The sequence below is a fragment of the Piliocolobus tephrosceles genome, unplaced genomic scaffold, assembly GCF_002776525.5.
Source record: "Piliocolobus tephrosceles isolate RC106 unplaced genomic scaffold, ASM277652v3 unscaffolded_44817, whole genome shotgun sequence".
Lineage (NCBI taxonomy): Eukaryota > Metazoa > Chordata > Mammalia > Primates > Cercopithecidae > Piliocolobus > Piliocolobus tephrosceles.
This window is the reverse complement of record NW_022329662.1, coordinates 1-27727: the sequence shown is the minus strand read 5'-3', so window position 1 is coordinate 27727 and position 27727 is coordinate 1. Positions and strand designations below refer to the sequence as shown.

Genomic DNA, 27727 nt, shown 5'->3' with positions numbered 1-27727 from the left:
CAGCTGTGCTGGAAGGACTCACCGGTCCCTGGAGCATCCTGCCTGGTGTGTCTTAGTTGGGCCACGCTGCATGGTCTGTGCCAACCATGTGACTTATGGTGGGGTCTTGAGCCACGAGGTGTCAGCCGTGTCTACGTCACCAAACCCTAGCAAGACTGAGGACTGCATCCCTGGTTGGTGATGCTCTGTCTGTTGAAGCTGGGAGGGTTCAGTGCTGTCTGCGTGCCTTTACTGGCAGCCTGTGCCTGGCCCCTGCTCCGGGAGTCTCTTTCTTTGCTGGATTTTGTCTGTCATCCACCTTGACTTTGACAGTTGCGCCCAGTCCTCTGAGTGAATTACTGACCTGAGGGTGGGGGTGGTGCCCTCCGGGCTCCTGAATAGGCATGAGCCTATATGTCAAAGTACCGCATAGAGCGAACACCTCATTTTATGGTTCAGAAAACGGAGGCTGGGGGCACTTGCAGGGTTCCCAGGCCCCTGCTGTTGTCAACCAGGAACACACACACAGCACACAGCCCTTCCCAACCAGGGTTTATTCGGTGCCTGGGCCCAGTGGTGGTGGCCTGGCTAGGTTGGGCACTACAGGGTCATGACTCCTACCAGGTAGAAGAATGTCACTGAAGAGGGCAGGGCGTGGTGAGTGCGGGTCATGCGTGGCCGTCTGAGGGGTCGGGGAGAGGCCAGGACCAGGAGGTGGGGGTGCTGGCTCCAGGAAGCCGCCCCCTTCACCCACAACCTTGGACTTCACCAGGACCTGGCAGCACAGAGACTGCTCTGCCTTCTCGTGTGGGGGGCAGGGGAGGCCTCCTTCAAGTCACGGCAGGGAAACACCTTGTGGAGAATGGACTGAAAAGACAGCTTCTGCACCAGCTTCTAGAAAACAGGGGATGTCCTTCCCAAGCAGAAGGGGCCAGGGGTGGGCTCCTCCGCGGGCCTCTGGGAGGCTCTCAGTCCCGTCCCACCGTGCACCAAACAGCTAGGAGGAGAGAGACAGGTTAGAGTGAAGGAGTGCGAATGTGGGCAGCTGTGTAGCTGGTGGTGGCCGTCTTGAAGGGCAGGTGGGGAGATAGCATTTTGTCCTTATGTGACCCACGGGTGCTTGCTGGTCACCCAGGAGGAAACCACCTACCTGGGAAGGGAAATTCAGTGTGGCTGGAAGTAGGGGGCCGTGGAAGGGGTGCGCTGGTGTAAGCTCTGGCCAGCATACCTGGATGTGGGGTCACCTCAGGGTTGGCTCTGAGCCTGGAGCTCTCCTCTCCCCTAGAACCCTCTCTGCACACCTGCACTGGTGTCAGGGGCTTATAGTGGGCCCACAGCAAGCAGGCAAGTCCCTGGCAGATGGAGGGTGCCTTCTAGGCTTTTCCCTGGCTCTCCAATCAGGTGGCCACTGCGGTTCCAGGCCTTTGCCCCCTACCTGGCACCGAGATCCTGGAGAGGGCCTCAGGCTGGCTCAGTGTGTCCACCTTGACGTGCCGGAACGCCTTACACACGGGGCTTTGCAGGTGCCTGCGACCCAGGGACATGTGTTAGGGGCACCAGGAGTGAAGCTCTGCCCAAAATGGGGAGCTTATAGAGAAGCCCGGGGGGGGGGGGGGGGGGGTGTTTGGACTCCAAGCCTTTGTGGGAAGGTGCGGGGGTGTGCAGGGAGGCTGACTCTGGGGATCTCTGGGGCAGGCGGTGAGCTTCTCTTTTCCCTGTGAGCCTTACATGGGGCACGGGATCCCCCGACTCTGCACAGAGCCTCTACCTCCCGCTTTCCCCTAGGAGGAGGAGTGGGGCCGTCCTCCTCCTGGGACCGATGACAACACAGCAGCTGGAAAGAGTTTTAGTCCCTTGTTCTATGAGTCACTGAAGTACGGACAGGGAGGGGACACCCTCACTTCTCAGGACAGCCCCTGTTCCCACCGGGGGCCTGAGTCTGTCCACAAACCGTGTTTACCAGGGACGCAGGACCTGGGAGCATGAGCTACCCGCAGGCCCTGCTTCCTGCCTGTGAGGCTGGCACCGGAGAAATTAGTCTCTACCCGGAGTGGGGAACAACCTGTCCCAGATGTGCTCTGAACAGACGACAAAGGCCTAAAGCCCATCAGTGCTGATGCCACCCTACCCCATCGCCCTCCCTCCTAGCAGGCACTCAGCTGGAGGGGAGGTTAAATGCTGGAACAACTGATCACACGGGGACTGAGGTGCCTTCTAGGTCAGGCCCTCAACTCTACAGGGTGATAAAGAAGGCAGTGCAGTGGCCCACAGGGGTATTCCAAGAGGACAAGGGGCTCTACAGGGAAAGAGTGTGGTTGGGGGGGGTGTCTCTACCCCCCAGGAGATCCTGGCTCCAGGAAGACAGGCCCCCCCCACCTCCCTGTGTCCCCCTCACTTGCTATGGGGACCCAGTGTCTCACCTCTTCCATGCCTCCTCCGTCTCCCAGAACTCATAGATGACAAAGGTGAAGCCATCTGACAGCCTCACGGCAGTGATGCTGCAACAGGAGACAGGCGGGGAGGCTGGGGCTCAACCATGACCACTGTAGGCCTATAACCCACCACTATGCACAACAGCCGCCTTCAACCTTTCTTCCTGTCTTGTCCTCCATCGAGACTCGACAGGGTGCCCCCACCACCTGGAAGAAGGCCTGGTTTCTTATAGTGGCCAATAGCTATTTGTTAAATAGAATCAATGACATGTAGTTTTTCTTTTGAGACAGGGTCTCACACTGTTGCCCAGGCTGGAGTGCAGTGGCACAATCACTGCGGCCTCCCCAGTAGCTGGGACTATAGGTGTGCACCACTGGGCCTGGCTAATTCAAAAAATGTCCTAGGAGAGATGGGGTCTTGCTATGGTCCCCACGCTGGTCTTGAACTCCTGGGCTCAGGCAGTCCTCTCGCCTTGGCTTACCCGAACTGCTGGGATTGCAAACTTCAGCCACTGTGCCTAGCTGAAATGTCATGTTAAAATGTTCACATTTATTTAAACAAAACCAGGTGGCTGAGTGTGATGGTTCACATAATCCCAGAACTTTTGGAAGTCTTGAGGGGTCAAGGCAGGTGGATTACTTTGAGGCCAGGAATTCAAGAGCAGCCTAGCCCAAATGGCAAAACCTGGTCTCTTAAAAAAAAGTTGCTGGGCCTGGTGACACATGCCTGTAATCCCAGCTATGCAGGAGGCTGAGGCTTGAGACTCACTTGAACCTGGTGGGTAGAGGTTGCAGTGAGCTGAGCTTCCACCACTACACTCCTGTCAGGCAAACAAAGCAAGATTTGGTCTCAAAAACAAAAATACATATATCTATAACCCTATCTTTAAATTATCAAAGCATCTTCATCCTAATTGTCATCTTATTTAATCCTTACAACAACCCCACTGCACTGTACCTGACGGAAAGGAGGCTGAGGGAGAGGGGGTTCACCAAGGAAGGGGCTGCAAGCAAGTCCCCCTTCACTCTGTGGGACCCAGGGGACAGCACTCACCTCATTTTAAAGGCGCAGATAGTCTATGCCGCTCTGGGCTCCTCTCTGCAAGTGCACTACAATGAGGAAGCCCCAAGTGACCATAAAGGGGGCCAAGAGCAGGGGATGAGGGGCAACAGTGCTCAGCCTGGAGGGAGGGGGCCAGGCTGGATTCCACTGCGGTGCAGCTTCAGGTACACCGTGCCTGGCAAGTGCAGGCTCACCTGGCTCTCCAAGCTGGCCGTCTCCGATTCAACAAACAGCCCTGTCCTCTACTGAGGCTCTGAAACCAGAGCCTCTATGTCCACCTTGCCTCCTCTCCACAGCCTATTGGGATGGCCCTACTTCACTCTGGGGCCTCCCACTTTTCTTTTCATGTAATTCATGTCATGGAGAAAAGATCAAGTCTGGCCCCTGCTCCTGTAGAGTCTGTCCTGCTGGATGGGCGTGGGTCCTGCCCCCCACCCTGGCTACTTCCTCAAGCATGGCCCCTTGTGGCCACTCCGGGTCTCCGCAACAGCCGCACTCCTGCCCAGGCTGCTCATCCCCTAGTGCTACAGATTAGGCTGCTGTCACTCAGGCCTCAGTGCACGGGGGCCCAGGAAGACCCCTCCTGAAGACCCTGTGCAGGACCTGGCCTGCCTGGTTCACAGCCGTGCCCCCAGGCAATGTGGTGAATGAATGTGTGCCCTGGGGATGGAAGAAAGCCCTGGAGGAAAGGGCGGGAGTTGGGCAGAGCCTTGGCGGAGGAACAGCTAGGCCTCATGCTCTTTGGGGACCACTACCACCAAGAACAAATGGCTGTTGTTTTCTGTAGACCCCCTCCACTGTGGCCATGGCCTGGCTTTACCAAGGAGCTACATCATCCTGGGGGGATGAACAGGACTTTGAGGGTGAGGCCCCTTGTCCTGCCCTAGACATCTCAGCACAGACCCGTGGGGAGGGACAGAGTGGCAGCGACATTTCCATCTCAGCACATCCGTGGGGAGGGAGGGGCGGCTACATTTCTTGGGCATTTCCCTTCAGCCTCACAGACTCTCCTTTCCTCTCAGTTGCTGGCTGAGCACACCTGGCACAGCCAGAGCCCTTCACACTTGAGATTCACACACTTGATTGTATATGAATCGTGATCACCCCAGCAAGAAGTCCTGTCGGTGGCCTTCCCCCCTTTACAGATGAATGAGCTGAGAACAGGGAGATGAAGGCACATGCCACGTTTGCATGGCTGGGAGGAGACCTGCACCCAGCTATGTGTCTGTCTCCCGGGGGTGCGATTTGTACTCAGGGGTAAGCCTAGTCCCACCCTGTTCATCCACGGCCAGGCTGAGCTCCCTGCCACGGTCCCTCCCACGCATGCTTCCGCAGCTCACTCACTGGAAGCAGCTCCTTGCTCCAGCGGTCCCCCTCAGATACGGGCGCAGGGAGTCCAGAAACTCGCTGAGGTGCTCGGGGCACACGGCCATCTCCTGTCGGACCAGCTGCAGGTGCTGCCAGGGCCACAGCGGGGGCAGGGGGGGGGGGGGGCTCCAGCCCAGGCCTTCTCCCTAAAGACTCCATCCGGCCTCCATGACCTCCCTTCCTGGTTCAAAATAAAATAAACCTCCCCGACTTTTCATTCTTACCTATGAATGTATAAGAATGGACTAAAAATGGGCTAAGAAAGGACTAGAACCTCGAGCCCAGTGCACAAATGGGGAAAACAGATGAGTTGTTTACCGAGTCCCCACCCCTGTCCACAGCTGCCTGCAAGGCCTCCAGGGCCCAGAGAGACAGCACATCCACTGACAAGAAAAACTTAGTTGATGGCCTTAGCATTTTCACATCACGATCTGGCTGCCACTTTGCTCTAGGACAAACTTTGTGGATCAAAGTCCAGGAGCCTCTGGGCCAGGTATGGTGGCTCACATCTGTAATCTCAGTACTTTCGGAGGCCGAGGCGGGCGGATCACAAGGTCAGGAGTTCGAGACTAGCCTGGCCAACATGGTGAAACCTCGTCTCTACTGAAAATACAAAAAATTAGTCGGGCATGGTGGCAGGCACCTGTAATCCCAGTTACTCAGGAGGCTGAGGCAGGAGAATCGCTTGAACCCAGCAGGTGGAGGTTGCAGTGAGCTGAGATCGCACCACTGCACTCCAGCCTGGGCCATAACATGAGACTCAGTCTCAAAAAAAAAAAAAAATCCAGTGAGCCTCAAGAAATACCCCCGGAGTCAATGGGGTGGCTCCTGGGCCAGGGCAGGGGCTGGGGGCCAAGTACTGGGGCCACATCTCCCCTCATGGTGGTCCCAGGCAGGGAGAGGGGGGTCAGGGGCATTGAGCCACTTAGATCTTGGCAGTCCTGGTGTGGGCAGGGATGTGGTCCCAGGACAGAGGTGGGAAGGGGACTCACCGTGTTGGTGCCATCTTCGTCTGAGAGGCGCTGCTGCAGGTCGAACCACAGTGCCTGAAACAATCCAGCACGCAGTGCTGCTAGACCCAGAGCCCCACTCCGTCCCAGGTGCCAGGAGCTCTGGGATCCCTGGGGCTGTTGGGAGCTCCCAGGGGCAGGGCCCTGTTGCACAGGGCTGGAAGACCAACCCTAGGAAGTGGCAGAGACTCCCTCTGGCCCTGGCATCTGGGGGCAATGGGAGGCAGAGAGGCCCAGCTGATCCACTGCAGAGGGTATAAGGGGGGCCCAGAACATGTTGCTGGGGCAAGGATGGCTTGGGAGAGGTAGCACTGGGGACTCCAGAGGCCTGAGTCCAAGATGCTGGGGTTTGCCGTGATGATGAGCAACAGCCCTTAGATTCCCTATAACTTACAATTTACCCCAGTCATAACCCCCAGCACCTCAGGGATCTCATGGGGTGACCTGTTCTCTCTGGCCTTCCCCAGGCTCTGAGCTAGATGATTTACAAATACACATTCACTCTTCCAGACTCCCCAGGGTACATGCTACCCCATTGTAAGTTTCAGTCTCCAGGAACCACATCTACTCTGTTCACCCACGCCTGGTACCTACACAGGGCCAAGCCCTGACAGATGATCCCCAGTCACTCTGTCACGGCAGACAACCCCGGCTCTGAAGGCACAAAAGCAGGGTAAGTGTCAGAGCGTGGGTCTGAGCCCAGCGTCTCTACCTGATGCTGACGCACAGGATCCTGCTGCTGCTTCCTTTAGCTTGGGCATCCCACTAACCACCACCTCTGTGGCTGTCTCCGTCCACCCTCCATGAGGACAGACCGTCTGTGGGACTCACACAGGGCGCAGGTAAAGAACTACCGGTTAATAAGGAAAACAGCAGCAGGTGGATGAGTCTGTGCAGTCACCACCGAGAGGTTCTAAATGTCTGAGCAAGGGGCCCTGCAGTAGCTGATCGTGGCACGTGTACTGCCTTCTCCGGGGCACACAGCATGAACACGCCTTGGTAAGTGATGAAGGTGTACCTGGGAGGAACAAGTCTGTTTCCACGGCTTTACAAGCATACGTGAGGGGTCCTGCAGGGCTGGGGCTGGAAGAGCCATAGGAGGATGAGGAGACGCACTATGGCCGCCATATCTGCCCCATTCTTCTCCCAGCCAGCTGCCCCTAGGGCCTCCATCCTTGGCAGCTCAGGTTGGCCGGTGAAGGGCAGGGCCTAAAGCCAGGCCCGGATTGGCCCCTGCTGACCGCCCGGGCCAATTAGAGACTGGGGAGGAGGACCCGGTCCCACCCCGTCTCCAGGACGCCCAGGTACTCCGTGGTTAGCAGCCAGCCTGGTTGTTAGGGCGACGGGGCTCTAAAAATAAGCTTCAAAGAGTCTCCCTCCCGAGTCGCCCGCTGAGTTGTTATGACAACCGGGCCACGGGGTCCCCTCCGAGCCGCTCCCGCAGCCGACTTCAACAACGGGGTACCTCCACCTCAGCCTCATCCCTGCAGGAGGAAGTGTCAGCTTGCTCCCTGGGACTTCGTTCCACGTCAGCCTCCGCCTCTCTCCGTGTGGGGGGCCCCTTGTTCCTGCCCCCACGAATTCCTCAGAACCCCCAAACTAAAAGTAGCAATACCTTTTACAAAGGGTGTAAAAAAAAAATACCGAAAAGTAGGAGAAACATAAAACCACCTCAGTCCCAGGGTTCTGGGAGCTCAGTTACTTTGGCTTCTGTGGGTAGACGGGTGTGGTGTGCACATGTGGACAGGTTTGGGTAACAGAATGCCTCATAATAATTACTAACATCGCTCCTGTTAAATGCAAACTATGGCACCGGGCCCTGTGCTGAACCACTGAGACATCACTTTGGTTCCTCCTACTGACACCCCTATGAGGGAGGGGTCCCATTCTCCAGGGTATTTTCTGGATCATCAGAGGAGGAATCTAAGCCTCAGAGAGGACAAGTCCCTGGCCCAGGGCCACACAGCGATGAAGCGGCACAACCAGAATTCTGATACCTCAGCCCATCTGTCTGTAGGCCCTAAGACAAACTTTTCTCTCCACCAAATGGTCATATCGTGAGCACCCTATCCCGAGTCATGAAACATTCTCTGAAAGTATTTTCTGTAGGGGCTGTGCCATTTTCTATCACCTGTGGATGTCCCATATCACACTTAATACATTTGCTACTGCTGGTCACTTCCTTCCTTGTTTTGAATCTCTCCCGAATCATCACGTCTCTCTCTCGTCCTGGGGCTGCCTCTTGGCCAGTACCTGCTCCAGCCATTTCAGAGCAAAGTCTCCTTGAAGCTAGGGCCTTGCAACACGGGACCCTGCTGACCACCCTCTGCTCCTGGAGCTGCTCCTGCCGGCCCACGTGACCCTCCAACACTCCCTTTCCCAGGAACCCCTCCTTGGGCCTGAACACACGCATCCCCTGGGTTTCATCCTTAGCTTCGTCCTCAGCACCCACACCCCACCTGAGGCATGTCTTTTCCACGGTTCCCTGGCCCCTCTGCAGCCCAGACTTTTGTCCTGAACTCCAGACCTAACTGCACTCCCTCAGGGGTTGGAAGGAACAGAGGCGGGGGTCACGCCAGGGCTTACTTTGCTCTCCAGTCTCCCAATCAGCTCTGCCAAGCGGCTGATCTGGGCTTCCAGACCCTCTTCCTTTGCATCCTCAGTGGCTGCGGAAGACAAAGAGACACACACACTTCAGTGGTGAGCAGGGCGAGGGCTTCAGGGGGAAGCTGGAAACACCCGGCCCCTCCAGGGGCGTCAGACTTGCCCCTCCTCTCCCCAGTCCCCGTCAGAGGACTCTCAGAACTCCTAGGGACCTCCAGCCGCGACCCCCACCAGGGCCCCGGTTTCTCTCACCAGATGGAAGGCTCCTGCCTTGTTCCATGGCCATGAGCTTGTGGTTGGGGGCCGAGGCGGGAGTGGGGCTTCCATACCAGGTCTGTGCCACACCGTGGCTGGGTTTGCTGTGGTTCTGTCTGCAGTTTGAATGGGAAAACACACAGACTATGATGGCGGCTTCAGGGCCCTGACCACTTCTAGCAGCTTCAATGGGCATTTATTAAGCACTGACAGTGGGCTCACACGTGCACAGAACTTGCATCGTGGCCTTTGTTTCGACAGAGGAGGACATGAGGTTCGTAAAGCAGATGACTCAGCCAGGGCCACGCAGCTAGCTGGGTGGAGCTGGGATTTGAATTCAGCTCTATTCCAGGACCCCATGGCCCAGGCCTTTTCTCCAAGAGGTTCAGTTCCAGGGGGAGACTGAGCCAGGCGCCCACCCCACCCTAACAGCTCAAAGCTTTCGGGCACCTGTAGAGCCCAAGCTGTGGTGTGACCAAGTCCCCCTCCCTCCCTCCCTCATAAGCCAATTTAATGTCTGCTGCCCTCTGGGGTGGTAGACCTGGTTTCAAGACTCTCCTCCAACACATACACATAAAAGCCAGACCTAAAGAGACACTGACAGTGGGGATGTAACACGACAAAGACTGTCATCCTGACCTGGGCCTGGCCCCATCTCCCGGCCCTGAACACCCCTACTCCTGTGCATACTGATGTGCACACACCCCTGTGTGCCCTGACAGGCGCAGCTAGCCAGAGACAGACACACACACACACTGCTCACCTTGTATTGTGCCCAGCACATAGTAGGGACTCAAAAAACGCTCAGTGAATGACCAAATCCTCCCGTGCAAAAGGATGCTGAAAAGCTCCCAGCAGACATACAGAAACACAGACACTCCCCTCAAAAGACACTCCCCTCAAAAGACACACACAATGCCCTGTGCACGGCCCCCACACCCCCTTGGTGTCTGTGCACCACGGTCTTGGTGCATTCTGGAATTTGACTCTTGTGAACCTTGCGCACTCAGCCAGGCTCTCCCCCATGCCGAGGGAGCAAACTCGACTCCCACCTTGGGAGGGGAGAGGCTGGCAGAGTCTGTGGTGTCAATCATGGCTTCTCTATAAACCAGCAGGAAAGTAAATGTGTCCCTCAGACCATGACGGGCTGCTCAGGGCTCCTGGGCAGTGGGGTCTGAGCCAGTAGCCTGTGCTAGGGGTGACATCCTGGGAGACTGTCCCGGGGCTGGGAAACAGGACAGTCCTCAGGGACGCACAGCCTAGAGCCAAACTAGCTGAGATTTGGGGAAGTTCGAGGGAGGCACGTGTGGAACAGAGGCATCACGACAAGCTGCCCCTCCGACAACATCCCCAAGTAAGGTCCCACCATGGGGGCAGGTGGACGTAACTGCTGACACGTGATGGAACTGGCCCAGTGCGGGAAGTCAGCTCTGAAAACCGTGCAACAATACAATCTGTTCTGTGGCTGGATAGAAACAGCAAGTTTTCATCAAGATAGGAACATGAAAACCAAGGAAATCTAAGTGTCAGCTTTCACAGTGATGGCTGCTAATTCGAGGGAACCCAAGAATCACAAGACTGATCACACATGCTGAGTTCTGGCCTCCGGTCCCAGGGATTCTGGCCAGTGGGTATGGCCAGGAGCCCGGGAATCTGTGTTTTAATTTTCCCAGGTCATTCAGCAGGAAATGCTCAGAGCAAACTCATCTGGAAACAGTATGTCAGAGCGACCTTCACAATCGTATCTGATCAGGACCAGCTCTTCACCCACGAAGAAACACACAATCAAACTTCTGTCCCCCAGCAAACCAACTTCCTGGTCCTCACATGCCTCTGCCTGGGAAATTCAAGGCTCAATCGAGCTTGGGTGCCGACACCTGGCTGTTGCCCTCATCTGTTTGCATTTTCTCTTTTTCTTCTCTGTGCCAAGCACATGAGCTGTTCTGGGAAGAACTGGGCAAAGAGAGGTTTGTCTCAACTCAGAACAGCAAATGGAGGTGGGGGGTGTGCTCGTGGTCCCCAGGGAGCTGGGACTGCTGAGCCAAGAGAATGCTGCTTCTCTCTAAATACCAGGTCACAGCCCTAACACAGCATCTACCACCTAGGAGGGGACCCCAGATGCAGTCCCATGGTTCCAAGCGTACAAACAAGGCCTAACACAAGACCAAATATTGTGAGAAAACCACCCGCTTTCACGTCTCTTTCAGTCCTCCTGAGAAAGTCTCAACTTGCTACTACTGTCTTCAACACCTCTCTCTGATTTCCCAGTCTCTGTTTTTAACAGAGAGGTAGCAAGCCTCAGGATTCAAGCTGGATGGTAAGCAATGATGGGTGCTTATTTTTACAGTTACTTCACTTATGGCATGTGGTGCTGAGAGTGCAGTTACAACCATATGCCATTTCCTAAACTGATCTCTAATTTTCAAAAGTGGGCTGGGGTGCAGTGGCTCCTGCCTGTAATCCCAGCCCTTTGGGAGGCTGAGACAGCAGGATTGCTGAGACCAGGAGTTTGAGAACAGTCTGGCCAACATGGCAAGACCCCACCTCTACAAAAAGTAAAATAAAAAAATAGCTGGGTGTGGTCGGAATACGTGTCTGTAGCCCCAGCTCCTTGGGAGGCTGAGGTGCTCCGGAGAATTGCTTGAACCTGAGTTGGAGATTGCAGTGAGCCACAATGGTGCCACTGTACTCCAGCCTGGGGGACACAGTGAGATCCTGTGTTGAAAAATAAAATAAGGCCGGGCTCCATGGCTCAAGCCTGCAATCCCAGCACTTGGAGGCTGAGGTGGGTGGATCACCTGGGGTCAGGAGTTCAAGACCAGCCTGACCAACACGGTGAAACCCCATCTCTACTAAGAATACAAAAATTAACTGGGCGTGTGATGGCGGGCACCTGTAATCCCAGCTACTAGGGAGGCTGAGGCAGGAGAATTGCTTGAACCTGGCAGGCAGAGGCTGCAGTGAGCTGAGATCACGCCACTGCACTCCAGCCTGGGTGACAGAGCAATACTCAGTCTCAAAGAAAAGAAAAAAGAAAAGAAAAGAAAGAGAAAGAGAAAAAAAGACAGAAAGAAAGAGAAAGAAAAAGAAAGAAAGAAAAAGAAAGAAAGAAAGAAAAGAAAAGAAAAGAAAGAGAGAGAGAGAGAGAAAATAGACTGGGTGCGGTGGCTCACGCCTGTCATCCCAGCACTTTGGGAGGCTGAGGCAGGTGGATCATGTGAGGCCAGGAGTTCAAGAGCAGACTGGCCAACATGACAAACCCCGTCTCTACTAAAAATACAAAAATCAGCCAGGCATGGTGTTGCACACCTGCAGTCCCAGCTACTCAGGAGGCTGAGACATGAGAATTGCTTGAACCCCGGGAGGGAGAGGTTGTAGTGAGCCAAGATCACGCCACTGCACTCCTGGGCGACAGAGCAAGACTCTGTCTAAAATTTAAAAAAATTAAAAATAAAATGTGACCCAAACAACAGAATAGTTCTGCATAAACAGTAAGTAGTATCTGGATGCGGCAAAACAAACTAGAGTCTGGGAAATGGTGTCTTCACTGTATTAATAAATACGTGCACCAGGCATTCTCCTGATCATTTCCTATCTCATTCAGTCCTTGCAATGGCTGAGGTTTCAGGTATATAATTGTGCCTACATTACACAGTGGAGCACTGAAGGCAGAGAGAGCTGTGGCAACTTACCCAAGGTCACCCAGCTCTTAGGTACACAGACACCCCCACCAAGCAGCAGGTGGGCACGTGCGTGCGCACAGCATACCCCCATGGGACCCTGCAGGGCCTCAGAGACTCACCGGAGCTGGCTGGTCTGTTCCTCGATGGCCTCCACTGCACTCTCCACTGAGCTCAGCAGTGACTGGATCTGATTGGCCGTCTCCTTCAGGAGGAAGCGGGTCACAAACTGGTCCACATTGCTCCCGCCCTCGTAAACCTGTAGCAGGAAGGGAAGGGGCACTGAGGGGAAACGGGTGCGAGGGAAGTTTGAAGTGGGGTCTAGCACAGGAGTGGAGGAAAGCTGGTGCTGGTGAATTTGCTTTGCAAAGGGAAGGGAGGACCCCATGGCCTCCTGGGGGCCAGTCTTAGAGGCTGTAGCGTGTCCAGTGCAGAGGCTAGAGGTTTAGAGACCAAATTTGAACCCTGGCTTCACCACTTACTAGCTCTGTGACCTCCCCGAGTATAATGGGGTCACTGAAGTATCTATCTTACAAGGTTCTAGTAAAGATTAAATGGCGACATGTGTATAAAATGCTCTGCACAGGGCCTGCCACACAGCAAAGACTCAATCAACAGTAGGTGCTACAGTAAAGATGACGGTGATGGTGGCAGTGATAGCGACTGGTGGTTTTGTTGTTGCTGTGACAAGGATAATCATCAGGCAAGAAGAATCCACAACCTTTCCTCCCTACTTCGTCCTCCAAAGAGGATTCCTAGGGCTTCTGGATCTCCAGGCTGCTGCTAAGGAAAACGACAAAACGGAATCAAAAGCAGCTCAAGGGAGGAAAGTGCCCAGGACTTAGTAATCAAAAGGAGGCGGCCAGCGAGGAGCCTGGGGGGAATCAGAGAGGGAGTCTTAGCAGATGCTGCGACCGGGGGAACTCTGGGGAAAAGACGAAAAAGAGAATTTTCTCCAAGTTTTGCTCTGTGGTGTGGAACAGAATTTCCACCTCTGTCCCGAGACTCTGCAAGGACATTTCTCAAGCGTTTGGATCCAGTGGAGATGCTTTGGACAGCAGAAGGGAGAAGGCTCTGCTTATCCACGTCGCTCAAGGACAAGATGATGAAAATGATGCTGTGTTGGGGGATCCTGGGTCTCCCAAACCCTGACCTGCTCTCCTGGCCTCCTCTGCCAAGACCCCGCCTTCCCAAGCCACCTGCCCCAGGCACCTTGGAATTCTGCCCAGTCCCTGGCAAGGCAAGGAAAAACACAGCTCTCAAAGAAAGCAAATTAAACCATCCATCACTCAGACTGGGAATTAATTAGCAATAATTGCACAATGGGAAACACGGCTGAGACAGACTGAGAAACAGAGGAGGAGGAGGGGCACGCAAGACAGCTAAGGCATGGTCGAGGTGGACAACCCCCCCGAGCTGACGGCTGCACCAGGGCCTGCTGGGGACAGACCCTGAGAGAGGACATGGCCAAAAGTACGTCAGGTTCTTACAGCCTGGCAGGTTCCGGCAGCCTGATACATGGCAATGACCGAAACCACACGTGATCCAGCGATCAGCAGACTCCAGACACGCGAATAGCCAAAAATGGACATAAAGGCATAGCTTGGTAAAATATTTAAACAGGCTGGGCGCGGTGGCTCAAGCCTGTAATCCCAGCACTTTGGGAGGCCGAGACGGGCGGATCACGAGGTCAGGAGATCGAGACCATCCTGGCTAACACGGTGAAACCCCGTCTCTACTAAAAAAAATACAAAAAACTAGCCGGGCGAGGTGGCGGGCGCCTGTAGGTCCAGCTACTCAGGAGGCTGAGCCGGGAGAATGGTGTAAACCCGGGAGGCGGAGCTTGCAGTGAGCTGAGATCCCGCCACTGCACTCCAGCCTGGGCGACAGAGCGAGACTCCGTCTCAAAAAAAAAAAAATTTAAACACAAAGAAAAAGCCTGCTAGAAGTGATCAAGCAGAAAAATGGGCTGAAGTGTGTGTTAAAAGCACCCGGACCAATGACGGAAGATGTGGTCAGGGATCAGTGTTACCAGTTAGCTGAATTCCAAAGAAGACAAGTTATTTTCCAGTGAGTAAAAAAATGAAGGTTTTCGTGATTTTTCTTCCACCACAGTTGAAAAGCAGCCTACATTCCCCAATGTAAAGATACAATCCCAGATTTGACACGGGAGTACAGGTGCCTATTTGTTACATGGGTATATTACATCATGGTGAGGGGACTGAGCTGCCTCAGACAAGAGACCAGCTCCACAAGCTCCATAGGGAAAGTCCAGATGGAGACATTCTGCATCCAGTGGACAAGTTACTCACTGGTAGAACAACTGGGAGATCTCCAGAAACCTGCAAATTTCTGAAATTTTACTAGATGAGCACCTTTTCTGCAAACAGTGCTTAAGAATTTGTCCTAAGTCACCTGAGCTTCAATGAGAGAAAGTTCTTCATATGGGGAAGTCGTGAGAAGAAGTAACAGCAATCACTCAAATTAAACATTCAGGTTACAGAAGTTAGGAAATAAAAACATTAACCACTAATGGTTTAATTTCAACTATATTGGATTCGGTCAATAAAGTATAGGGAAAAAAAGCCTAAAATCTTAAAAATTATTTTTATTCCCAAAGGGAAGAGAAAGTGTCTATTAGCTAAGTATAAAAATAGGATTAAGAATGTTAATAATGTATTTTTGTAAAGTGAAACCAGGAATTGTACATTCCAAATCATAATCCATGATATAAACAGGGCAGAGCACCAAAAGGTAAAACGTAAAAGACAAGAAGAAAGCATAAAAAAAGGGAAGAATAAAACATAACAGTCAGACCAAATAAAACAATCATAATGAAAAAGGCAGACCGAATTCCCTTATGTAAAGACACAGTCCTAGATCTGATTAAACAAGGTCCATCAGAAGCACACCTAAACCAAAACAGCACAAAGGACTTATAAAGAAAAGCCTGTGTAAAGATTCAGTAACCAACTGTGATTGAATGAACTGGATAAGGTACAATATCACTATCAAGTTAGAATTTAAATGAGAAAGTATTGCCCAAGAAAGGTAGGAATATAATGATAACAGGCATAAGTTATAACAAGGACATGCCATTATTAAATCTTCATGTACTGACACAGGATATAGCTATGGGGACTTCAATGCTTATAGGTATCTAATCAAACCATTTTGTTATATGTCAAGTGCCATGAACTGCTCAGATTTTTTAACTCAGTAATTTCCCAACTCTGATAAATTATCCTCAAGAAATAGTGCAAAATATGGACAACTGTGTATCCCACAAGGTATTCATAATAGCAAAAACTTGGAAATAATCTAATATACCTAACAGAAGAAGAAAAATAAGTACATTAAAATATTTAAAATGATGCTTTTGAACAGTTTTAATAACATGGGGAAAATGTTAAAATATTAGGTAAAAGAGCAGGAAATATATTTTTGTACACAGATTATAAGTTTAAGAAATACACATAAAAAATGCTAAAGGTAATAAACTAAAATGTTACCAGTGGTGAGGGATAGTGGGAATTAGAAGCAATTTGAATTTTTCTTTATACTTTACTCCCTAAATTTTGCATATCAACTACGTACCATTTATATATAACAAAAATACTGTAACAAGTCTATATGCATCAAACAACATGGCTAAAAATACAGAAAAGAAAACCATCAGAAACACAAAGATTTAATGACAAAACACAATTTAGTATGAGAAATCAGCTAACCCCGTCCCACAGGACAGAAACATTAGATAATGATAAATATGGATGCAAAGGGCACTGTTAGAAAGAACAGTGAAAGTCTTTGAAATGGGCAAAAACAACTCTTGGGTTTCTTGTTTTTCTAAGTTCACTATTTTTTCTAATTTATCTAAGTTGTTCCTTATTCAGGAGCTACTTTGTTTTGTTTCCCAAAACTGATTTATTTGAAAGATGGATTTGAGAACTTGTTAAAGGAGGGAAGCAGAGGACAGAAAGTTGGGTTTTATGTTTTATTAGTTTTATTTCAGATTCAGAGGGTACATGTGCCTGTTTGTTACATGGGTACGTCATGGTGTGGGTGGAGTTTCTAGTGTACCCATCACCCACATATTGAACATTGTACCTACGACGTAATGTTTCAACCCTCACCCCACTCCTGCCCTCCCTGGAGCAACTTTTACAACTCTGTGGACACAGACCATTTATAATAATTCAAAGAGTTCTCTTCCAGCTGGGCGTGGTGGCTTATGCCTGTAATCCCAGCATTTTGAGAGGCCAAGGTGGGAGAGGATTGCTTGAGCCCAGGACTTTGAGACTAGTCTAAGCAACATAGGGAAACCCTGTCGCTACCAAAAAAAAAAAAAAAAAAAAAAAAGAAAAGAAAAAAATTAGCTGGGAGTGGTGGTGCCCACCTGTGGTCCCAGCTACCTGGAAGGCTGAGGTGGGAGGATCGCTTGGGTCTGGGAGGTTGAGGCTGCAGCAAGTAATGATTGTGCCACCGTACTCCAGCCTGGGCAACACAAGACCACATCTTAAAAAAATATATATATTCTTTTCCACAGAAATGGCCAGGAATTTTGTCTGGCACTCTCCACAGGGCAATTGGTTGTTGCCCTGGGATAGTGACCAGTCATGCATTTATTCACCAATTGATTTCGGAATTGCTATTTACCTAATGTATTAGTGCACAAGTTCTTTCAATTCTCCTTTGAGCCAGTTCCAACATCTTACTGATTCTCACATTGAGTTTAAAAATATCTTCGGACCGGGCGCAGTGTCTCACGCCTGTAATCCCAGCACTTTGGGAGGCCGAGGCAGGTGGAACACCTGAGGTCAGGAGTTCGAGACCAGCCTGGCCAACAGGGTGAAAACCTGTCTCTACTAAAAACGCAAAAATTAGCCGGGCATGGTGGTGCATGCCTGTAATCCCAGCTACTCGGGAGGCTGAGGTGCGAGAATCACTTGAACCCGGGAAGCAGAGGTTGCATTGAGCTGAGATCACGCCATTGTACTCTGGCCTGGTCAACGAGAGAGAAACTCCGTTTCAAAAAAAAAAAAAGAAAAGAAGAAAGAAAAAATATTTGATGTGTGCATTTTAATACTTGCAGAAGAGACATAATTTTACCTTTAAAAAATTGTCTCTTAGCAGCACATATTTCATAACAAAGAAAGGATAGCTATTTTCAAATCTGATAATTCTGCAAGCACAATCCACACCATCTCAAGCATTCATGAGATAGTTATAAAAACAAACACAAATGTAATGGAAAAATCTCAGTACATTTAAAAAATAGAGTAGAAACCTCACTGGTCATTCAGTTTTATCTTAACACAATGAACTGAAAAATAAATGAGAACATAACAGGCTGCTGAAAGAATAGAGAGGGTGAAAACACTACACATTAACATCTGTGATTACTATGGGAACATCAAAAGTAATTTTTTTTTTTTTTTTTGAGACGGAGATTCACTCTTGTTGCCCAGGCTGCAGTGCAGTGGTGCAGTCTTGGCTCACTGCAACCTCCACCTGCCAGGTTCAAGCGATTCTCCTGCCTCAGCCTCCCGAGTAGCTGGGATTACAGGCTCCTGCCACTACGCCCAGCTAATTTTTGTATTTTTAGTAGAGACGAGGTTTCACCAGGTTGGCCAGGATGGTCTTGATCTCCTGACCTCGTGATCCACCTGCCTCGGCCTCCCAAACTGCTGGGATTACAAGTGTGAGCCACCGTGCCCGGCCATTATTTATTTATTTATTTGAGACAGAGATTTGTTCTTGTTGTCCAGGCTGGAGTGCGATGGCATGGTCTCCACTCACTGCAACCTCCACCTCCCGGGTTCAACTGATTCTCCTGCCTCAGGCTCCTAAGTAGCTGGTATTACAGGCGCCTGCCACCACACCCGGCTAATTTTTGTATTTTTAGTAGAGACGGGGTTTCACCATGTTGGCCAGGCTGGTCTCGAACTCCTGACCTCAGGTGATCTGCCCGTCCTGGCCTCCCAAAGTGCTGAGATAACAGGCGTGAGCCACTGCACCCAGCCCCCGTCAAAAGTAAATGTTTAAAATTTCAAACATTATTAAAAAAAAGTAAGCATTCCATTTCACATATGAAAAAGAACAGCAAAAACAACAAACCTAAAGTTTTCAGAGGGAGGAAATAATAATGATAGGAACTATAAATAAATGAGAAAACATGTCATGAAATTTAAATAAATGTGCCAGGAGCTTGATATTTCAAACAGCTAATTAAAACAGGCAAAACTGTCAAATAGAAGGTTTTAAAATGTAGAAAAATAGGAGACACTTAAGATGTGAGCTATAGCAGCAAATTTTATTTTTTTATTTTTGTTTTGAGAGACAGGGTTTCTCTTGTCACCCAGGCTGGGGTACAGTGGCATGCTGTGCGTCACTGTAGCCTCGACCTCCCAGGCTCCAGAGATCCTCCCACCTCAGCCTCCCCAGTAGGTGGGAACTACAGGCGCATGCCACCATGCTTGGCTACTTTTGTTTTGTTTCGTTTTGTTTTTGGTAGAAACGAGGTCCCACTATGTTGCCCAGGGTGGTCTTGAACTTCTGGGCTCAAGTGATCCTCCTGCCTCAGCCTCCCAAAGTGCTGGAATAACAGGCGTGAGCCACCATGAGGGGCAGCAGATCTTTTATTGAACTTAATCTGCATTAAGTGGCTGCTTGTGTCAAACCATGTTTCAGATTTTTAAAAATAGTCGTAAAAACAGTCCATGTAGGACTGATTGTAAAAACAACTATGCCCAGGGCAGTTTTGTTTAAAAATATACTACAATGGACAAGTGAAAAAGTTGACTAAAAGTAGGGATGACATTAAAATAACTATGAAAATAATCCCCTCCCTTGTTTAACACCAAGACCCAAGAGTTACGGGTAAGTTCTATTTTTATGTAGAAAAATGATTCTATGTTAGAGAAGCTGATTCATACACAGAATACATTCAAAACCACCTCACAAAATCATTCCCAAGCTATCATCCAATCTCCATTCCCAATGGAGACAGAGATAAAATTCTTGGCTCATGACAAGGACTCAGTAATGTGATAAAAGAATAATGTACCAATTAGGGCTTATCACAGGGAGCTAAGGATTGTTCAATATGAAACAATCTAAAACTAGCATCCACCCCATCAATGGCTTAGGGGAAAAAAGTCATATGATCATTTAAAAATACGAAAAGGCATTTGAAAACATTCACTACCACCCTCCTAAGACAAAATGGAACCAAGGGAATGCAAAAATATTTCTCCAACATGCTGATGAGGATTCTAAAGTAAGACCTGGTATTAATATGATAATCAGCAGAGAAGTACTAGAGATGCACTCGAAAATCAGGAGCCAAACAAGCGTGCCCGGCCAGTCCCCACCACGGTGTTTTAGAACATGCGGGGAAATGCCACAAGATAGACAGGGAAGCAAGAGGGGCACGTGCTAGAATGCAGAGACAATGGCACTCTTAATAACTGAGGCTACAGCTTGATGAAAGCAAACAGCACATACGAGAAAAGCATTCACAACAACAACCGACAAGCTGCACTTCTACAAACAAAAACCAGTGAGGAACTACGCAAGCACAAGAAATGCCAATCACATCACACCTAGAATCCCAGCACTGTGGGAGGCCGAGGCAGCGGATCCCCTGAGGTCAGGAGTTCGAGACCAGTCTGGTCAACATGGTGAAACCCCATTTCTACTAAAACTACAAAAATTACCCAGGAGTGGTGGTGGGCACCTGTAGTCCCAGCTACTCAGGAGGCTAAGGCAGGAGAATCACTCAAACCCAGGAGGCACAGGATGCAGTGAGCTGACATTGCATCACTGCACTCCAGCCTGGGCAACAGAGTGAGACTCTGTCTCAGAAAAAGAAAAAGGAAAAAAAAAAATGCCAATCACGGATGCAACAACTTATCACCACGACTGCCAAAAAATCCACCAAAGACCACCCCTGACATCATACGCGTATGATTTCCGAGAGCAAGATCTCTAAAACCGGTCTAACTTGTATCAGTAGACACTGATGGAGAACTCTGTGTTCCTGAAAAGTCTGACTAAAGACCAAGACGCAACCATGGATGTTATGAATGCCTCACAGCATGGCTAGGACATGGGCCTTTCTAAGGTGAGAAAACCCAGGCTCAAGGAGGTGATTTCCATTTCCCAGGGTCACCCGTGAGCATATGGTGACCTCACACAGCCTGTTTGGAGCACAGCGGGGGTTGCCACCCTTGTCTGGGTGACTCAGAAGCCTGGGATCTTTCCATGCTACCTTCTAAATCCACCGCCTATACCTTGATACTTTGGGATATCAAACGATATTCTACAACGATTAATAATTGGAGGGAGCAGGTCTTACATGGTATTAAAATATACTCTAAAATGGCAAGACTCAAAACAGCATGATACTGGGACAGAAATGGAAATGTGGAATCGTGGAGGTTCAGAATGAGCCCTGGCTATTTTTAGATATATAGCAAAACAGAGACTCTCTAATACATGGCAGGCAGTAACTGAGAAGCATGGGAAAATCACACAAAATGGGTTTTAACGTCTGGCTGAGCACACAGTAGGAACCTATTGATACAAACCAGCAGGTGCCTTTGCTCTGTGCTCTGTCCTGTATGCTCAGAAGCCTTACTTTGCTCAATCTCTGAAGGATTTCATACTTCATAAAGTGGATATCTCCATTTCACAGATGGAGAAACTGAGGCTCAGAAAGGGAAATGACCAGCTCAGATCCTCCAGCCAGGTCTGGCTGGTTTTATCAGCTAAGTTCCCTGGCGTCAACTGGCAGACAGGGCTGGGCTTTTCTGGGCTCCCAAAACTCACGGTGACGGTGGCTGCTGCCTCGAGCACCTGTGTGTCCCTCATCCTTGCATGCTCCCAGTTCCCTCACCGTGGGCCTTGACTGGTGTGCCCAATGGCTACCCTCTGCTCCTGGTTGACTGACTCTCCAGTTGCCTCCTGGGTGTGCCTGGAGTGTCATGCTGCACTCCCATGCCTCCTGTCAGGCCCCTGACTCAGTTTCCCCTCTCATCTCAGCCAGCAGCCATGGCTGTCTGGCTGTGACTCTGTTGAGTTCACCTTTGTGAGCCTCTGTTTCCATAGCTGTGAGATGGGGAGATGATAGTAACCATTCATAGGGTTGCTGTGAGATTAAACCAGGTGCTGAGCATTGAGAACCTGATATGGGGCCAGGTTCAGATGCACGAACCACCCCCACCGCCAACCCCGCCCCCGCCCCCGCCCCCAGTTTTGTAAGCCTGACCTAGAGAGTACGACACCTGTCTGTGAACCCCTTAAGGGCACAGGGTGATTGCAGCCACCTTTTCTAAGACCCCAGCCCAGGATCAGACCTGACTCCAGGAAAATGCCTCCTGCTCCCAACCAGAGCCACTCACGATGCCATTCCATTCTCTTCCCAGTTTATCTCAGCTGCTTGGAAGAGGCCCAGGCAAAGCCCAGCCCTGAGATAGGCCTCTCTGGCGCCTGTCTTCAAAAATCCAGGCATCCTTAGGCAAGGGTGGAGCTGAAGCAGCACTGGAGCCCTGGAACCCCGGGGCCACCTACACCCACTGACCTTCTTGGTATAGCCCATGGCCTTCAGGACAGAGTGATTCAAAGTCTCCAGGGAGGCCAGGACATCCTCATAGTCACCCATGTGGTCCACAAAGTAATCTGGGGAAGGAAAAGCAAAGGTCAGGGGTCACAGGTCCTGCCCCTCCCACTCAGCACTCCTGCCCCTCCCACCTGCGCTAGCCCCAGCCTCCCTGCCTCAGGACCTTCTCCTCCAGCCCCATCCCGGCACCCCCATCTTGGTCCCAGAATAGCCAGGCACCTACCACACAGCTCCTTGGTGTCTACGTGGCTGCAGAGACAGACAGAGACAGAGAGGGGGTTAGCAGGCCTGACCCTGCACAGCCTGCGAAAACACACATCCCGCCTGCTCTTTGCAGCCTGTGTGCTGCCCCACAAGCCCCGCCTTATAGATGAGTGTGCAGCAGGTAGGTGACACCCCCACCCCTGAAGGCCCATGTCTGTCTGACCCCTGACACCACCCACCCTTCTTCTGTTTTCTCTGAGTCTGCTGACCCCATCATGAATAAATGACACCAAGGGTAGGGCCAAGCCAGGGGCCGGGAAAGGGGTAAAGGGACAGAGGATGGGGACCCGTTACTGTGACGGGCTGTCCACAAAGCTCTCACCTGACCCACTGACCCGCCCCCAGGCGACCCTGCCTGCTGGGTCCTGGAGTCCTTGGGGGTGTGGCAGAGCCCTTCTTGTTCTGGTCCCAGCCCCTGGGTCCCACATCCCCATTCCTGCAGCCTGGAGAAGGCTCGTGTCCTTTCTTGGGGGAGCGGGCTGAACATGAGACTATCCCCATGGCAGTGGAGGAGCATACACCAGCCCCAAGATCAGGGCTGCAGTGCTGGCAACCATGGTGGTTCTGCAGCTTAGGAGCAGATTTGATAAGCTGGGGCCCTCTGGGACTGGCTAGAGATGGTCTGGATAAGGAGCAACTGCCAAGTCAATGTGCAAGGGACCCAGTACAGTGGTGGCCCTTTCTGGGACCAGGTCCCTCCTCGTGCTCAGAGGAGCCCAGGCTCAGCAAGGCGCATCTAGACAGAAGGCTTCTGTGGCCCAGTGAATCTGCACTCAGAGGCTTTGCATGCTCTGTCAGGAGGTGCCTCCAACCTCCATCTCATATTCAGAGTTCTGGCAAGTCCTGCAGAAAGCGACCCTGTCATTCTGCTTTAATTCGTGTTTCACAAATCTTTTTGTTTGTACACTCTTTTGGGCACAAAGTCTATTTAGCATCCCAAGGAGCTAATGTTTGTGGCTTACACCTTAGGGAATGTTGAGGAGATTAATCCTGAAAGTCTTTCAGAGCTTTGACCTTCCATAACCACGAGTCCTCCCTGCACCCCCACCCACCCACACACACTCTCACAATTCGACTCTCAAACCAGTGCCTCCTTCTCCCTCCACCTCCACCTCCTCCTGTACCCTGCTGGCCCTAACACAAAAGGCCCTGAAAGAGAAGGTCTAAATCAATGGGCACCTGCCTGGCCCCTTCAAAGCACCCCAGGAAGCTGCAGTAACAGCTCAGAAATCTCCATCTGGCTCCAGAGAGTTCTCCATTCTGCAGTCTGCAGCCTGAAGCCATTTCTTTAAAGTGGCCTTTCCCAGAGGATGGTGTATGCTCCACTTACCACATCCTGGTGCCCCGCCAGTGCCCCCCAGGACACCCTCAGCCCCAGCCTCTGGTCCAAGCCACCATTGTGCTCTGCCCCTTGCACACTGGTTTTGTGGTAGCTTCTTGTCCAGACCATCTCTAGCCAGTCTCAGAGAATCTCAACTTACCAAATGTGCCCTAAGCAGCCCTCCGGACACTTGGGTCCTCATCATGCAAGTAATCCTGAGAAAGGAGACCAGGTGGGGCTCTGATCCCTCCTGAAGGTGGGGTTGAGGAGAGGGCTCAGCCCTCATCCTGTCTGGGGAACCCCAAGGGCAAGATTGGAGGTGACGTTGGGAAGGATCAAGTGTAAGTCTGAGTAGAATCTGCATTTCCCACTTGATTTAGAGATGGGGTGGAGCCAGAGTTTTTGACTGATTCTGAGATGCAGGTTAGGGTTATGACTGGGTTGGAGAACAGGTTTAATACAGTATAATGGTAGATGTAGTGTTGAGTTAGGATTCATGTTTGCCTTAACACAGGAGTCAGTGTTAGGGTGAGGTTCAACCTCACAGTTAATGTTGGGACTAGGAGGATGCACAGGCATTGGGGCTACGGTCAGAACCGGCTGCTGGCTGAAGATGGCAGAAAGATGAAGTCATTGCCAACTTCCCATTTTCAGAATCCCATGTCCACTGCAAAACCGGGAGTCTCTCCTTAGTTGGCCATGTGCACCCAGAAGAGACACACTTGCGATAGTAGCCAATGCAATACGAATCTGCACACGCCCCAGTCACCCCAGGCGGTGAAGAGCTGACTTCCGGATTAGCAAATTTGGGGATTTTCAGTTCTCCTGCCCCTTACGGGGGACTAGGAATGGAGACTAGATGAAAAGACGCCACTACCATGGCCCACACATGCCCCCACTCTGCCAACCAGGACTGAAGCTCACTTGGTGTTGTCAGAATCAATAGTGTGAAAGAGATCCTCGAGTTCTTTCTCACTGAGGACACCATCTGCAAAGAAGAGCTGGAATTCCTCCAAGGACAGCTTCCCATCATCTGCAAGGAAGGAAGCAGGGAAAAGAGCTGGTGTCTGCAGAGATAAGGCTGGTGGGGCCAGTGCATGCATGGCCCCCAAATCCAGGCAATGCCCTGACTGACAGAGGAACTCCAGCTCGGATAATCCCTGCCCTCCCAGTTAACTCCCAAACTAAAAGACAAATTCCATTTTAGATAATCCCTACCCACCCAGCTAATTCCCACACTAACCAGTAAACTCCAGTACACAGAGAATCACTGCCTCATCCAGCTAATTCCCAGACCAATGCCTGTTTACAGATAATCCTCAAACCAACAATAATGCAATAGCTAGCTTTCTTGGGCTCACCATGCACTCAACAGTTGCCATGTATTCAACAAATACAGAGTACCTGCCCCTGCCAGGGAATTTTCTCTCATTAATTTACATGGCCACCTGGAGGCAGGTGCTATTTAAGATAACTCAGTGTGAGCAACTTGTCCCACGTAACACCATTGGTATGAAGTGGATCCAAAGCCCAGCAGCTGGATGAGCCACCACTCCATAGCTTCCAAATGCCAAGTGGTGTCCCCACATCCCCATCCCCAATCCCAGCCCCTAAGCCTTGACTCTCTCAGCACTGTTCTTAGAGTACAGAACAACCCTTTCTTCTCTGCCCCATCTATGTGGCAAACTTCAAGTCCTTCCCTGAGGCAGCATGAGATGCCTGCCAATGGCTGGCATGAGGTTCTCACTGTTACCTCCTCTCCCAGGCCACAGATGCAGCCGTCTAGATGTCAAGCCATGCGGGAAGGAGGTGCCCGGCCTGGAGGTGCCAATGCTCTGGCCAGAGGCTGTGCTTCTGAGGTGGAGCTCCACAGAGGGGTGTCCACAGCTGACGCATACCACCTGTTCTGCCCATCGCCTCACCTTCTCCCCTCACTCGCAGTTGCTCTGGGGACACTTTTGGCCCCACCAGGAAGGTCTTGTGGGTTTGGATCAGATTGGATCAAGCCACCAGGGGAGGTGGCTTGAGCAGAACATCAGGGACGCTGGAAGGCGGTCCCTAAGCTTCCACCCTCAGTTCCTTCCACCTAGACAGACCTGCTGAGCAAACGCCAACAAGCTCATCCCCCACCTGCCCTGCAGCCACCTCCCCCTCCTCAAGGATCTGTTCCTCCTTAACAGAAACTATGTGAGGGGCATGGAGGTCAGGGAGAAAAGGGAGCCCACGACGGTTCCTGGCCCCCAGCCTCTCTACATAAACCCCTCACATTACTTCCAGAGGATCTGCATTCAAAGCTGGGTGCTTGGGACAAGGGCCCTGCGAGTCCACATGGCACCTTCCTGTGGATTAGAAAAAGACACTACTTTCTCTGCTGAGAGGATGAGACCAGTGTTGGCGCACGTATTGAAAGTGGATTGTCGCCTGGATTTGAAACCCTCCACTTCCTCGGGTGTGTGCCCTTGTGCAGCGCACAATCTGCCTAACCCGACATGGCAGACCTACTTGGGTTCAGAATGAGTCATTCTTAAACTTTAAAGGCTCTAGTGCTTCTGTCTGTGCTCCTAGCAGCTCTGCTGGAGCTCAACACAGGGTGAGAGCATAAGCTCAGGAGAGGGGGGTCTTCAGATCTTACCATGGTTTCACGCCACCACTTTTCTCTTTAACCCCATAGGGCATAAAGTATCAGAGGCTGGTAAAGAACATGAACATGTGTGCGTGGAGGGGTAGGGCCAACATCCCAAGATGCCCCCAACATCACAGCACAGATTTCAAGGTTACAGTGGGAAGAATTTGACTTTCAAAGGAAAGGCCAACAAAACCCCAATCCAACCACCCATGCACAAACCAAAGACCCAAAACCTAACAACAAAAAGTCCACAGTCAGCCATGAGATGAGTGAAATCGAAGTTGTGGCTTTCCGTGTTCTCTGACAGAGAACGCCTTCCAAGTGTCTTCAGCAAGACTGAAGATAAAACCCAGGAATCACGGCATGGAGTCAGGCCACACGTGGAGTTCTTTCCACATGCTCATTCCTTTAGTCTTCATAACAAGACACAGGTAGTACTATCACTTCCATTTTAGAGAGGGGTAAATGGAGGCACGGAGCCATTAGGGTACTTGCCTGGGTCCTACAGCTGAAGCTTGAACCCAGGCCATCTGGCTCCCAAGTCCAGGCTCTCAACCTAATCCAGGGGTAGGATCTTGTGGCGAGATCGCCACCTACCCAGCAGGGGGTGGGTGCTGGCTCAGGCACCCCACTTTGGGTGAGGGGTAGTCACCAAGGGCATGACAGGAGGGTCTTAGTGAGCCCCAACCCCAGCCTCCCTCTGGCTGCCTCATCTCCCCACGTGCTTGTCAAGGTACCTTGGTCCCCCTCTGCACACAGGGAGAGCAGGCAGACAGAGGCCAGCAAGGTGCCCTATCACAAAGCTTTCTGCTGACCCTGAACGCCTGACCACCGGCCTAATGAATCCGCTAATGAGGAAAACCATGGCCTACGCAGGCCCCCAGTCCAATTAGACAGGCCAAGCGAGTCAGCGCCGGCACTTCTGCCAGAGACCCCAGGCGGGCCTTTTGCAGGTGTCTTTGCTAATTAGCACGAACTCAGCATCTCCATGACCTTTCAAATGCCAAGAGCCTGTCAGTATCCATGTCCCTGGAGGGAATGCTGTCTAGCACTCAGCCCTCGGCCACCCTCTGGGTTTATGTCCCAGGATGCCAGTCAAGCCCCGCACGCTAACCTTCCCATAGGGACTGGGCATCTGGTGTCCATCTCAGCCAAACAAGTCTCTGTCACAGGAGCCACCCTGATAGGCCAGACCTGAGCCTTTGCTCCTGTAATCTCTAAGGCCTAAGGGCAGCCTGGGGGCTCCTGTGAGTTTGCACCCCCATCCTCCACTCCTCTGAGGCATCCCATCCATCCTTCTTGTGGACACCTGAGGCAGGGCTAGCATCAGTGTTGAGTAGTCCTGTGTGTGCTTGTGTGCCTATCTGCCTCCACCCTGCACCCCCTGCACAGCTGCTCCCATCCCTGCACCCACACCTCGCACACACCTGTTCCCATCCCTGCCCCCACACCTCCCTGCACACCTGTCCCCATCCCTGCACCCACAGCCCCCTGCACACC

General features: G+C 51.4%; 1 protein-coding gene across 3 annotated transcripts; it reads right to left on the bottom strand.

The window, feature by feature from the left end:
* Positions 1–562: 562 nt before the first annotated feature.
* Positions 563–24629, bottom strand: LOC113224450 (N-terminal EF-hand calcium-binding protein 2). Of its 3 annotated transcripts, none has more exons than XM_026453613.1 (11): positions 24526–24629; positions 22240–22265; positions 21978–22075; positions 12514–12650; positions 8709–8827; positions 8439–8518; positions 5835–5888; positions 4819–4931; positions 2400–2477; positions 1415–1506; positions 563–976 (listed from the first exon to the last, which is right to left on the bottom strand). In XM_026453613.1, exons 3-11 carry the CDS (start codon positions 22056–22058, stop codon positions 948–950), a joined length of 783 nt encoding a protein of 260 aa, XP_026309398.1. In that variant the 5' UTR covers positions 22059–22075; positions 22240–22265; positions 24526–24629; the 3' UTR covers positions 563–947. The 3 variants fall into 3 exon arrangements, with proteins under 3 accessions (XP_026309398.1, XP_026309399.1, XP_026309400.1); XM_026453614.1 differs by having other exon boundaries at positions 22236–22265; positions 24526–24557; XM_026453615.1 differs by lacking the exon at positions 22240–22265 and having other exon boundaries at positions 24526–24604.
* Positions 24630–27727: the final 3098 nt, after the last annotated feature.

Excerpts from the sequence above, each read along its gene's own strand:
- LOC113224450 (XM_026453615.1), bottom strand. The coding sequence starts at position 24,589 with ATGGTGTCCTCAGTGAGAAAGAACTCGAGGATCTCTTTCACACTATTG. Across the intron at positions 8,828-12,513 it reads GAACAGACCAGCCAGCTCCG|ACAGAACCACAGCAAACCCA; the intron begins GTGAGTCTCTGA and ends TTCAAACTGCAG. Across the intron at positions 8,519-8,708 it reads AGGCAGGAGCCTTCCATCTG|CCACTGAGGATGCAAAGGAA; the intron begins GTGAGAGAAACC and ends TGTCTTCCGCAG.